General features: G+C 56.1%; 1 protein-coding gene across 1 annotated transcript in view; it reads right to left on the bottom strand.

Moving 5' to 3' along the window:
• Positions 1 to 13,426, bottom strand: part of NT5M (5',3'-nucleotidase, mitochondrial) — a gene marked incomplete at its 5' end in the record, with an annotated part of 28,487 nt that overhangs the window by 4,115 nt on the left and 10,946 nt on the right. Inside the window, 1 exon segment of the mRNA XM_014592916.1 lies at positions 11,155 to 11,215. Coding sequence (XP_014448402.1) covers positions 11,155 to 11,215 — 61 coding nt within the window.

Here is a 13,426-nt window from a genome sequence, read left to right as displayed (position 1 = left end):
GGGGCCGGGAGTGGAGGGCCGAGGGTGGAGGGTGGAGGGTGGGCAGGGCGGAGGGCGAGCAGGGCCTCGGACACGGCGCGGGGCCTGCTCTTCACGGCTGGAAGGAAGTTCCCTCTGGACAAACACGAATGCCCTAAAGCAGGCACGTGGCAGGTGTCTGGGCAGAGAATCGGGTGCAGAGACGGAAGGGCCAGGGCAGCGAGCGGGCCTCGGCCTCAGTGAGGAGACGCAACCTCATGCGGAACTGGGGTCCGTCAGAGCCGTGTGCACAGACCACCTATGGAGAAGGCCTGGCTTTGTTTTATTTCCAAATCACTCTGACCGATTTCTGTAAGATCAGGCCACGTGCTCAGACACTGCGTCGAAGTCACACTGCCACAAAAGTTTCCGATCATGGACAAGGGAACGTCGGAGAGGTAACAGGAAAACGGGATTAAAGTACAGGGTAATTTGGTGCAAAAGAAATCCTGAAATCCACGTGTGGAGTCTGGGTAACCCTCATTTCCCGCGAGCTTTCTCCGTCTGAGGCCCCGTCTGCAGACCACGGCGGAGGAGCTCGGGAAGGGACCTACTCGGAGGTGACAGCGCCGCGGTGGGAGGTGGATCCTGCCCCGAGGGAGAAACTGAGGCCCGAGCACCCTCGCGCGCATGTGCACAGGCGCTCTGGCAGAGTAAACTTTAAAGACTGGAATTAGGATCACTGAACTTTAATAGCCTCAAATAAAATACAAGTGGGACTAAAAGTATTGATTTGGCAAAGCAGCAGGAAACGAAGCCAGTTCACAAACTTGTATTTCAATATATTTGAAAACTGCAATTAAAGGAAAAGTACTACTTACAAAATCAGCATCAAGTATTTAGTAAGCCGAGCTGTACACTGAAAAGCGGCTTAGCTGGGGGCCAGCAGCCAGTGTGGTGGTTAAGGTGGTAAATTCCCACTTGGCTGACCACGGTTCGAGCCTAGGATCCGGTAACTTGAAGCTCACAATGGGCGCATGTGTGTACGTGCCCTAAAACCTAAGAGAATGGAGGAGAAGGGACTGAGGTGTGGCCATTCCCCTGGGGGTCATTTCTCACTTTCCCTCTCACTGTCTCTCTCCAGTGAGCACATATGCCCTATGACAAAAACCTAAAAAAAAAAAAAGGTCAATTTTGCTACTATGTGTTTCCCACAATTAAGATTTTAACTAAAAAATAAAAATAGGCTCTCTGCTACTCCCCCCAAAATGACAACATGAGATAGAGACCAGTTCAACAAAGCAGGGCCGGCCGTGGTGCGGTGAGTGAGCTCTGTGCAGAGGAGGCGGGTTCCCGGGACCAGCCCTGCTGTGAGTCCCAGTCCCGTGGCTGGGGAGCTGCAGGCGGTATGGTAGTTAAGGTGCCGGACGAACCGCCGTTCAAGTCCTGGACCTGGAGGCTTGCTTTCTCACTCCCCGCCTCCTCTCTCACTCTGTCCCTCTCTGCTCAAATTAAAAATAAATAAAGTTAAATAAAAATAATTCTTTTTTAAAAAGAAAGATACACATGTATACATGCCCAAGATACTAACTAGATGGAGAAGTGCAAAAAAAAAAAAAAAGAAGAAGAAAAGAAAATTACAGCGTTACCAGGCCCCCACTGGGACATTCTCTGTCTCTCTCTCTCTCTCTCTCTCTCCCCCGCACATGCAGTTCCCTCTTATTTAAAAAAAAAAAATTAACAAAACATGCACAAGACACTGCTGGGAAAATATAAAAACTTAATAAGTGAAGGTGTGTACGTGTCCACGGATCACACCATCTGCTATTCTTTTTTTTTTTTGGAGCGGTTTTTGCTATCAGGCGCGTGCACTCGCCAGAAAGAGAGAGAGAAACAGAGAGAGAGAAAGCAAGAAATCACCTCCCAGGGGAGATGGCCACACTGCAATCCCTTCTCCTCCATTCTCCTCTCAGGATTTTAGGCATGCACACACATGTGCCCGGCATGAGTTTAAGCCACCGGGTCTGGGACTTGAACAGCGGTCAGTTACATGGGAGTTCAGTGACATAGCCATTACACTAACTGCTGGTCCCCCTCATCTACTATTCTTGAGTTCTACAGCTACGACCCAATTGCAATGGAATACTACCAGGCTCTCTGCAGAAATTGACCAGCTAGTTCTAACATTTCTGCAGAAATGCAAAGGACCTAGAATAGTCTGAAAATTTTTAATAAAGAATGGTGTTGGAAAACTCATCTGTTTTCAAGAGTTACCATAAAACCGCAGTAATGGAGACAGTGGGGTGTTTACACACGGCGGACATGGGTCCGTTTCGGAAGTAGGTAATGGCTATGTCGCTGGACTCCCACGTAGTCGACCGCGGTTCGTGTCCCGGACCCGGTGGCTTAAAACTCATGCCGGGCGCATGTGCATGAGCACACGTGCCTGGTAGCAAATTTTAAAAAATAATACTGATGATAAATAAAATTAAATAATTCTTTTACAAATAAATAAACAAGTAAATAAGTAAAACTGCAGGCGGGCAGCTAAAGAAGTGCTAGGGCTCATGGCCTAGGGTGCAGACCAGAAAGGACAGTGGTGGCTCCTGACCCCCGCCCCGCCCTCCGCAGCCCGGTGACCAGATGCAGAGCCTGAGCCAGGCATGCTCCCTGCTGTGATGAGCAGGCCTCAGCATAGGCCTCTCAGAGAGGGAGTGCAGGCGTCAGCAGTGGGTGACGCCATTTGAAAACAACGTGCAAAGCTGCAGGTTTTCTGGGTAGATGCGCTGACACAGGACCTTTCCAAGGTGCCAGGAACTCTTGCCCACAATCCTCGTAATGACAGAATGCCCAGATCGGGACCAGCGGAGGGCATAATGGTTCAGGTGCTGGACTCCCACATAGTTGACCACGGTTCGCATCCTGGACCTGGTAGCTTGAAACACACACACACACGTGTGTGTATGTATGTGTCTAAAACCCTCAGAGGAGAAAAGTTTGCGGCATGTCCGTCCTCCGGGGACGACTTCTCACTTTTCTGGCTCTCTGGCCATGCACATGCCCTAGGGCGAAAATCTCTTATTAAAAAAAAGAATGTCCAAGGCGTGGTGGCGCCCGCCCTACGGCAAAACCTATGGAGGCTGGAGGACTGCGGCATCCAGTCCATCTCACTCTGTCTCTCTCAGTGAGTGCACAATTTTAAGATAAAAAAAGAATGTCCAGATCTAACTGGCACAGTCTGGCGAGCTGCAGAACCATTACGCCCCTGAAGAGCCAACTTTTGTTTTGAAAGGTAATTCACATACCATAAAATTCATCAATTTAAAAGTGCACAATTCAGTGGTTTGTAGCATATCCATGAGTCTGTGCAAGTGTCATGACTAATTCCAGAACATTCCCATGCCTATCAGCACGAACAGCCAGTCCTGTACCTGGGTGTGGGCCCCAAACGCGGCCTGCACCCCGCGTGAGGTGGAGTGTGCGCAGCTCCGCGGCCTCAGCTGTCTCGGAAAGAACCCGCGTTTCCTCACGTGGCAAGACAAAGGGCCAGGCTTTCCGAGGGAGACTTGCCAGAGTGCGCACAGTGGGGCCCCGGACAGCTCAGTGTGCCTGCATGAAGAAATTCACTTGTCTTCAGTTCAAAAACCAGTCTATGGGACCTGCAGTTAGCATAATGGCTATGTCGCTGGACTCCCATATAGTCAACCGCGGTTCGCGTCCCAGACCAGGTGGCTTAAAACTCACGCTGGGCACGTGTGCGTCCGTGCCCAAGATCCCGAGAGGAGAACAGAGGAGAAGGAATTGCAGCGTGGCCATTCCCCCTGGGGGGTGATTTCTTGATTTCTGCCTCTCTGTCTTTCTGGCAAGTGCACACACCCTACAGCAAAAAATCTAACAACAACAACAAAAAAAAACCAAAACGGTCTACATGCTTATTGAGGTTAAAAGGATAAGGCTTAATTATGGGGTGGGACTTTTTAATATTTATTCTTAAAATCAACACAGAACCTGCAGACACGCCCTCTGGAAATGAGGCTTCACCTCCAGAACCTGCTCCCCGTCACATCAAGCACCTGGCTCCACTCGGCCGTGACCACTCCCCTGCTGAGCTGGGGCAAGCCGGGTGAGATACCGAGCTGCACATGCAGAGCCAGGCATGTCCTGCTCTGTTTCTACCTGTCTTTGGAGGAGAAAATAACAGTAAAAACCACGCCACCTGTGCTCTGCGTCAGGCGAGCTAGCGCAGCCCGGAGGAGCAGAGCCGGGCTCTGGATTCAGACCCACGGCCTTCCAGCTGCGGCCCTCTCGCCTCGGACCCCCAGCTGTAAACCGGGGTGGGGAGAGGACCTCCTCGCAGGGCTGTACCGGGGAGGAAGCTGTCACTCAGGATCTGTCCCAGAGTGTGTGTAGCAGAGCCCGTGGCCATGACACACCAGGTGGGGAGCAGCGAGCTGTCATTGCACAGGTCTGGGTGTAAACATGGCACCCTGCAGCCAGAGAGTCCTGAGTGTAACCCCGCTGTGACCCGGCGCCCGTGACAGAGGGCTGCTCCCAGCAGTCAGGGTCCCTCCTTTGATGGGCCACAGGGAACATCAGCCAAGGAGAAAAGGTTCCACTGAGGCCAAACACTGGTCCTGCCCTGGAGGACAAGGTTCAGGGAGGACTCTGTGGAGGTCTGGGCATTCCAGCTGTGGCTGTGAAGGCCGGGGACCAGCTCCAGTCCTGCCACACTGCCCCAGGCACAGGGTCCGGGTAGGGCGAGGAGGGGCCAGAGCTGTTTGCAGCTCCACCTCTGCCGCTGCGGCTTCGAGACTGACACCCTAATACACTTTCCTGGCTCTGACCCCACTTCCCAGCCAATCCCTGTGGCCACCAGCCCACAGAATTCGCACAGAGGCCCAGCCCGATGGCACAGACAGCAGCCAACTGGACTGCAGGCTGGAAGCCGCATGCCGACAGCAGGCTCAGATCCCCAGGTCAGCCTGCAAACACGCCAGATCCACACGGATGCCGAGATTCCGAGGAACCAGGGGCTGGGGAAAGGGGGTTGCAGTGCAACGAGACCCTGCGAGGGGGTTTCTCCCTCTCCTCCACTCTCTCTCACTCAAACAGACAGAAACTTCCCCCAGAGCTCCTGTGGTGGGCTCGCCAGTTCCCCAGCTAGGTCTTTTCAGCGTCCCACCTCCTCTGTGCTGACCCTCGTGGACCAGCCTGGCCCCGGCAGGAGCGAGGGCTCTGCCCTGCTGGGTGACGGAGTTGGCACGCCGTGCGAGACACCCACACGCGCTCCCTGCACACACTCCCCCTGCACGTGCTCCCAGGGCTTACTTCTTGGGACGTACTTAGGGACGTGATCATGAAAGACGCCTGCGCTACTAACAACCCTGTGTTACTCTCACTCAAAAGGCAAAGACGAGGGGACAGCGCTGGCGAAACGCTGACGCTGCTGCACTCCCATGTCGTCGTGGAGAGGAGGGGAGACGGCGGCGTGGCCAGCCCCTCTGCGGGCTGATTTCCCACTGTCGGTCTCTGTCTCCCCGGAGAGTGCACATGCCCCGTAGCAAAAATCTCTCTTAAAAAAGGGCAAAAAATAAATAGCCTTGTTAAAAAAGAAAAAGTAATTGGGAACCAGCAGTTAGCGTAATGGCTATGTCGCTGGACTCCCACGTAGTCGACCGCGGTTCACGTCCCGGACCCGGTGGCTTAAAACTCACGCCGGGCGCGTGTGCGTACGTGCCCAAGATCCCGAGAGGAGAATGGAGGAGAAGGGATTGCGGCGTGACCATCCCCCCGGGGGGGTGATTTCTCGCTTTCTGTCTCTCTGTCTCTCTCTGTCTGTCTGGTGAGCACACATGCCCTATAGCGAAAAACCTCTCAAAAAAAAAAAAAACAAAAAAAGAAAAAATAACAATGACTAAGCCAATGCAGTCTTATTAAATAGGCAGAAGTGGGACCATCAGGTGGATGGCGGTTGAGGTCCCGCATCCCACACGGCCGCCTACAGTCTGAGTCCCAGACCTTGCAGCTTGAAAATCACTACAGGCGCGCACGTATGTGTGTGTGTGCACGCGTGTGTGTGCATGTGCGCACGCGTGTCTGCGTGTGAGTGCACGTGTGTGGGTGTGTGTGCGCGCGTGTGTGTGCGAGTGTATGTGTGTGTGTGCACCAAAAACCTCAGGAGGCTAGAGGAGAAGAGACTGCAGTGTGACCACCCTTCCTGCGCAGTGATTTCTCACTCTCCCTCTCTCCGTCTCTCCCTGGAAGTATGTGCACCCTACGGCAAAAACAAAAACTAACTAACAAAAAGGCTAAAGAGGACCTGATTCTGGCAGAGCAGTAAACTCGACCAGACCCACGAGGGATGTTCCCCACGAGGGATGTTCTGGGAGCGCCTGGTCTCCTTCCACAACGCCAGCACATATCCACAGTCCGGGCTGGGGGAGGCTGCAGTGGATCGTGGTGTGAGGACGCTATGGACAGTTCTTTCTTTCTTTCACTGTCTCTCTCTCTCTCTGTGTCTCTCTCTCAGAAGAGATAGTAATAAACTTTTTTTTGAGAGGTTTTTGCTATAGGGCGCATGTACTCGCCAGACAGACAGAGAGAGACAGAGAGATAGAAAGCAAGAAATCACCCCCCAGGGGGAATGGCCACGCTACAATCCCTTCTCCTCCATTCTCCTCTCGGGATCTTGGGCACGCACGCACACGCGCCCAGCATGAGTTTAAGCCACCGGGTCTGGAACTCGAACTGCGGTCGGCTACATGCGAGTCCAGCGACATAGCCATTACGCCAACTGCTGGTCCCGAAATAAGTAATAAACTTTAAGGAGAAAAAAAAAGCCAGAGCTCATCCGTATCGTGCCCGTGATCTTGGCTGGCTGAGGCTGGGCGGACTGTGGGCTCGAGACTGCGAGGCGTGCCCTTCTCTCTGCCTGTCTGTCTTTCTGCCTGTCTCTGTGTCTCTTTTGCTTGTAGAAGGAAAACAGAAACTTTTACAGAAAGTCGTCATGGAGGCCCCCTGATCCAACTGGTGGTCTGAGAGGGGAGAGTGTGCAGATGTGCACGGCCTTGCCTGTCTTCCCCGTGAGCCGGCACCGTCCTGAGACTGCTGAGAGCCCCGACCCACAGGGAGAACCGCCCCGGATGTGCACCTGGGCCTTGGACATCCAAACCGCGGACTCAATAAACCCTTCTTCTTTAAGAGATTTTTGCTACAGGCTGAGTGTGCTTGCCAGAGAGACAGAAAGCAGGAAATCACTCCCCAGGGGGGATGGCCACACCACAACCGTCTCCATTCTCCTCTCGGGACCTTGCACACGCATGGACAAGCAGCCGGTGTGGGGTTTCAAGCCGCCAGATCCAGGATTCAAGCTGCCGTCGGCGTGTGGGAGTCCAGCGACGTAAGCATTACACCACCTGCTCGTGCCTAACCCCTTCTTCTTGATGAACCCACCCAGGGTGGTGTTCAGGGCTTGGCGACAGAAAAGAGGACTAAAATGGGCCCCTACTGCCCATGGCCTGGCTTCCCTAAGCAAACCAGTGTCCTCCCAGTAAATCCACTTCATTCCGGGTCGTCACGGGGCGATGTCGCTCAGGACTGGGACCCTGACTGCCGTCCCTGCCCTCTCCCTGGTGTGCTGTTTGTGCACCCCTGCCGGGGGACGTGGCTGCCTGCAGGGAACACCAGCGAGGGAGGGGACGGGGCTGGGGCAGACCAGCCCTGCGGTCAGCAGACCTGGCGAGCGGCTGCCTCAGCCCCCCAAGCCCTGACCCCTGCCTGCGCCTGTCAGTCTGGAGAGTGTCCCTGTTTTCCAGGGAGCTGTTGTAAGCCTTGGTCGCAATGATACGAGGGGTCTTCAAACAGTTCACAAAATGCCTACTAAGGAAAAACTGTGTGTGGATTTCAGAAAACTCTCTTGCACCGAAATAACCTTGCAGGTTGACGCCACAGCCTTCTTAAAGTCCCCTGGAAAGGGTGAGGCGGGTACCCAGCGGACACGGTCACTGAACTCACACTTCTGTCTCCAGCACCAGGAGCACCGTGTGCAGGCCTTGGTCTGGGCCCGGGAGCTCAGTGGTGAGCAGGTGGGGAGATGACAGACGAGCCGCCCACAAGGACACGGTACCACTTCCAATGGTGGCAAGTGTCACACAGGGCGAGGAGGGGGAGAGAGAACACCCAGGGGCCGCAGCCTGTGGCATGGCGAGAGCCCAGCTGAGCCCGGGGTTCCCGTCCAGGCTCGGCACAGGGATGCCCGTGGTCCTGGCTCGCTGGGAAACAGGGGAAGGAGGGAGGGTGGAATTACAGCGGAAGACCCTCTGACGGTGCTTGGCCCCCTCACTCATGAGAGAAAGAGACTTCGTACGAATGTGAGGCAATGGGCAGCTGCTGGTGAGCAGGGTAAGAGAGCTGGAGCCCACACGCCAACTGCTTGGTTCGAATCCCAGTCCCAGAGGCGTGAGGAACACACCAGGCGTGTGTGCATGCCCAGAATCCCGAGGAGAAGGGAGAAGGGACTGCAGGGTGACCATCCCCCTGGTGCTGCTTTCTCGCTTTCCCGCTCTCTGTCTCCCTCTGTGAGCACAGCATCCTACAGGAACCTCAAAAAATAATAAAAATGAAAAAGAGCATACTTTAGGTACGATGGTCAGAAAGCTCGGGGAGACACCTGAGCCAGGCAGCATGGAGAGAAGGAAACAGGGGCCCAGGCCTGGGAGCCACGAGGGGGGGACACCGCCATCTGGCCCAGGTTACTCAGGCTCCAGAGGGGCAGGAGAGGCAGGCCGGGCTTAGTGTGCGAGTTGGTTTAATTGTTTTGTTTTGTTCTGTTTTTATATTTTTGCCATAGGGTGTGTGCACTCAGCAGAGAGAGACAGAGAGAGGGAGAGAAAGTGAGAAATCACCTCCACCCCCCAGGGGGATGACCACACTGCGCAATCCCTTCTCCTCCATTCTCCTCTGAGGATTTTGGGCATGCACATGCGTGCCTGGCATGTTTCTCGAGCCCCTGAATCTGGGACTCGAACCGCGGTCAGCCACATGGGATCCAGGACCTTAACCACCATGCCACATGCTGGCCTGGCATTGTTTTTGTTTTTCGGGGTTTTTTGGAGATTTTTTTTTGCTATAGGACAAGTGCACTCACCAGAGAAACAAAGAGAGGAAAAGTGAGAAATCACCTCCCATGGGGGAGAGTCACGCTGCAATCCCTCCTCCTCCCTTCTCTTCTTGAGATTTTAAGCACACATGCATTTGTGCCTGGCAAGGGTTTCACACCGCCAGGTCTGAGACTTGAACCACAGTTGGCCATGTGGGAGTCAGTGGCTAAGTGGCCTTAACCACTACACTACCTGCTGGTCCTGATGTACAAGTCTTTTTTTTTTTTTAAGAGGTTTTTATTTTTAGAGAGTTTTTGTTGTTGTTTTTGCTATAGGGCACCAGAGACACAGGGAGAAACAGAGAGAGAGAAAGTGAAAAATTGCCCTCCCCCAGGGGGATGGCCACGCCGCAATCCCTTCTCCTCCACTCTCCTCTCGGGATCTTGGGCTCGCACGCACACGCGCCTGGAGTGATTTTCAAGCCAATGAGTCCAGAACTGGAACCACAGTCAACTACGTGGGAGTCCCTCAACGTAACCAGCACGCCATCTGCCGGCCCCAGGTGTGCGAGTCTTTAATAGAACCCCCGATGATCTGCCTGCTGAGAGCCGTGCTGGAGCCCCCACACCAAGAGCAGCAGGTGTACTGGGTCTGCAGGAGCCGGGCTCGCCAGTACGGGGCACGCGGCACGACGGAAGGGGTCAAAGGCCGGCAAGGTGGGTAGGAGGGACGGCAAGGGGAAGCGAGCACCCAGGGACAGCCGCACGGAGCCTGGGCACTTGGGGCTGGGGCGGTGGGCCTGGGCTGAGGACACACGTGGCACAGACGAACAGCGGCCCCCGACAGTCTGACTCCAGGAAACGGGGACCACCACACTGACCACCTGGCACATGGCCAGGGCGAGCATCCCCAACCTAAAGATCCAGAAAACCGGAGATGCCTGGGTTACAGACACCACACCGCAGTCAAAGCGCGATGGTGTAAAGTACTGTATACAATCTCTTTGGGCCGGGGTGTACATGAAACATAGATAAATTCTGTGAGACTTGGGTCTCACCCCAAGATATCTCATTATGGATATGCAAATATTTCAAAATCCAAAAATGTCTGAAGCCTCAAACACTCCTGGTCACAAGCATTGAAGAATAAGAGATCCTCTGGGGACCAGCAGGTGGCGTAGTGGTTAAGGTGCTGGACACTCCCACATGGCCGACCATGGATTGAGTCCTGGCCTGGTGGCTTCCTTTCTCACTTTCCCTCTTTGTGTGTGTGTGTGTCTCTCTCTGGTCAAATTTAAATAAATGAATGAATAAATAAAATTAAACAAATAATTTTTAAAAAAAAGAATAAGAGATCCTCAACCTACAATCCCATTTCCCCCACAAGGACGATACAGTGAGTGTGCAGCGAAACAAACTCCCCACCTCCGCTTGGAAGGACTCTTCACATAAATAAGTGCAACGAGCCCAGGTGCCCCCGCGGCTGTGTCAGCTTGTCCTTCACAACCCTGCCCGGCCCAGGCGAATCTGAGGCTAATCGGTGGGGTCTGGGCACCCCACATGTCACAAACAGGCTTGGTTGTGCTATAAAGGTGCTCAGTGAAAACTCAGTCCCTTCATCATGTCCCAGGGTGTCCCACGGTGTGACAGGTCGTCAATGGTGATACTGGAGACAGTGGGAGAGGAGCATTCTCTGGCAAATTTAAAAAGAGGGAAGGAATCAAGGGGAAGAAGAAAGAGATGAGAGTGAGACACAGACACACAGACGGCCGCTGGCTCAGGAGGGCACGCGCACGCCATGCCGCTGCCTCGCCCAGGGTCAGCCCCTGGACCACGGACCTCCAGACTGAGCTGGACGAAGCTCGGTTTCAGATATCTCTGGTGACAATACAGTAGCAGGTGAAGACAGACAGACAGACGGCATTCCACTGAGACGCTGACGGGCACCTTCCCATCCAGAGCCCCCGGGGGTTCGGGCCAGGAGGTGCGGGCTCGGGGCCAGGCACCGTGAGGGTCCACCCTTCCCGCTGGGGGTGCCCAGCCCACTCCTGCTGCCCGCGATGTGTGGGTGGGGGCAGTCGGGCAGGGTGCGGCCTTACCTTCTCGTACGGACAGTACTTGAACATCTTGATGGGGCTCGTGCAGATGAAGACGTCCGTGCTGCCAGGAGGGAGAGCAGGAGTGAGCCGCTTTTTTTCCTCCCGCCTTCCCTGGGGCTCGGCCTGGGAGTCTGAGCCCCTCACCTGACCTGGGGAACCTGCTGCCCTGCCCGGTCACCACGGCCCACGGCTCTGCCCCTGCCCTGTCCAGCAGCCCTAGGCCGCCATGCTGACCTCCCAGCCCGTGGCCAGCTCAGGGCCTGCGCTGATTCACACCTATCTCTGCCCGGCAGTCCACAAAGGCCACGGGCAGACAGGTTCCCGCGGGATGTGAACGGGGATCACTGTGGGAAGGACGGCCTGAGCGGCAAGGCCAGCACTGACGGGGCAGGGTCTGGAGCGCCCAGAGGGAGGCCAGCACCTCGTGCCAGGCAAAGGGAAAACACAGAAACCCACGAGGAAGAAGCCCGGGAACGTGCGAGCGCTCTGCTACCCTGGGCCTGGGCCTCTAGCGACGGGAGGCCCCTCAGACAGGCCAGGCTGCCAGGTCCCTAGAGGCCACGCAAGGTGCGTCCCAGTGTGCAAGCTCCTGCTCATGTCCCAAAGGGCTCACCGACACGGACATCTGTCCCGGACACCCTCAGCAAGCACCCTCAACCCAGCTATACCCTGTGTCCCTTGACCAACCTCTTTTTTTTCCTTTAAGAATTATTTTATTTCATTTTATTTATTGCTATTATTATTATTTAATTTGACCAGAGAGAGTCAGAGAGAGAGAGACAGAGAGGAGACGTGGGAAAGCAAGCTGCCGAGGCCAGGACTCGAACCACGGTCAGCCACGTGGGAGTCCAGTGCCTTAGCCACCACGCCACCTACCAGTCCCTGAGCGATGTCTTTTTTGCACGCTCTCGTACGACCTGGTTTTCCACTCTCCCTGCACCCCTCCCAGCCGTGCTGTCCCCTGGCACCTGCTGCCCGTCCTCTGGACGCTCAGCCTCTCCTCCCGCGGCCACGAGCTCTTTCTCCACACCCCGCAGGCTTCAGGCATGGCCGGGGAGAGGGCTTTCTTCCTCTCACGCCCTCCGGATCCCTGGCTCCCAGGGCCACATCCCGTGGGCCCTCCTTCCCGCTGCCCTCTACCCCTCGCCAGTCAGCAGGCAAGCCTCCAGCATGGCTCACCGTCGCCCTCGGTGACCCATGTACATGCACACGTGCAGCCGTGCCCTGGCCTGCGGCTCCTTAGCCCTCCTCCCCTCCAAATAGCCTTCCCCATGCAGCTCAGTGCCTCTCCCTGCACCACAGCCGGGCGTGGGCCACTTCTGCCAGCGTCTCCACGTCAGGGCCAGGTGTGGTGGCCCGCGTGGGGAGGACCTGGGGCCCCGGCACACGACCGCCCCCCCCCCCCGCCCCCGGCCGCCCCCCCCCCCCCCGGCACGCTGGGCACGCATACACGTGGGGATGACCCTGGCTGGCCCAGGCTGGGTAGGAGCTCACTGCCCAGACCCTGCTGGGGCGTGTCACTCTGGCTCTGGCTCATAGAAACAAAAACACCTAGAGGACACACGGCCCGCCTGCCCTAGGATGTCTCTGGCATCACGTGACTCGCACCCCGCCCTGATTCAGCCTCATCGAGACAGACACGCAGGAGGTCCCCCACCGCGGCTCCTCTCCCCCACGGGCTCGCCCGACCCCTCCACGCAGCTCCGCGCTCGGGGGGGTTTGTTTCTCTCCCTGCACCAAGGTCTGTTTTCCTCGGCCCCAAAAGAACCCACTACCCACCGACTCCCACCTGCACCCAGGCAACGGAATGTGGTTACAGAGGAGAGACTGGCTTCCCAGCCGCCCGGGCCTCCCTCGGCCGTGGGCACCACCTTCCCCTCGGAGCTGGCCAGAGGCCCCCCTCGCACTAGCCTCCCTCGGCCTCCATCCCGCATCCTCTCCCCAAGCCTCCAGGAGCCAGCTTTCAGTCCTCGCTTAGCTTCCCAGGATTCTGTCCCTAAAACACCTTCTTCCCGTGACCCCTCCTCGGGTCCTCCCCATTCGATGGTGTTCTGCCAGCCTCGACCGCACCCACGGTGACCCCCATACCTGCTCTCTTCGCGGGCACAGACCTGACAAGCTGACCCCACCTCTCCACCCATCCCCTTCACCCACACATCCTGGAGGCCACGCCTCCATCCACAGGAATGGCGGGCTGTCGCTCAGGACCCTCGAGTCCCCCCTCCAGTGACTCCACACTGCTCTTCACTGGCCGCCTTCCGCCCCGCCAAAC

This window comes from Tupaia chinensis, unplaced genomic scaffold (assembly GCF_000334495.1).
Source record: "Tupaia chinensis unplaced genomic scaffold, TupChi_1.0 Scaffold138725_1, whole genome shotgun sequence".
NCBI lineage: Eukaryota > Metazoa > Chordata > Mammalia > Scandentia > Tupaiidae > Tupaia > Tupaia belangeri.
Note: the sequence above shows the minus strand (reverse complement) of the source record. Positions and strands in the feature narration are given on the sequence as shown.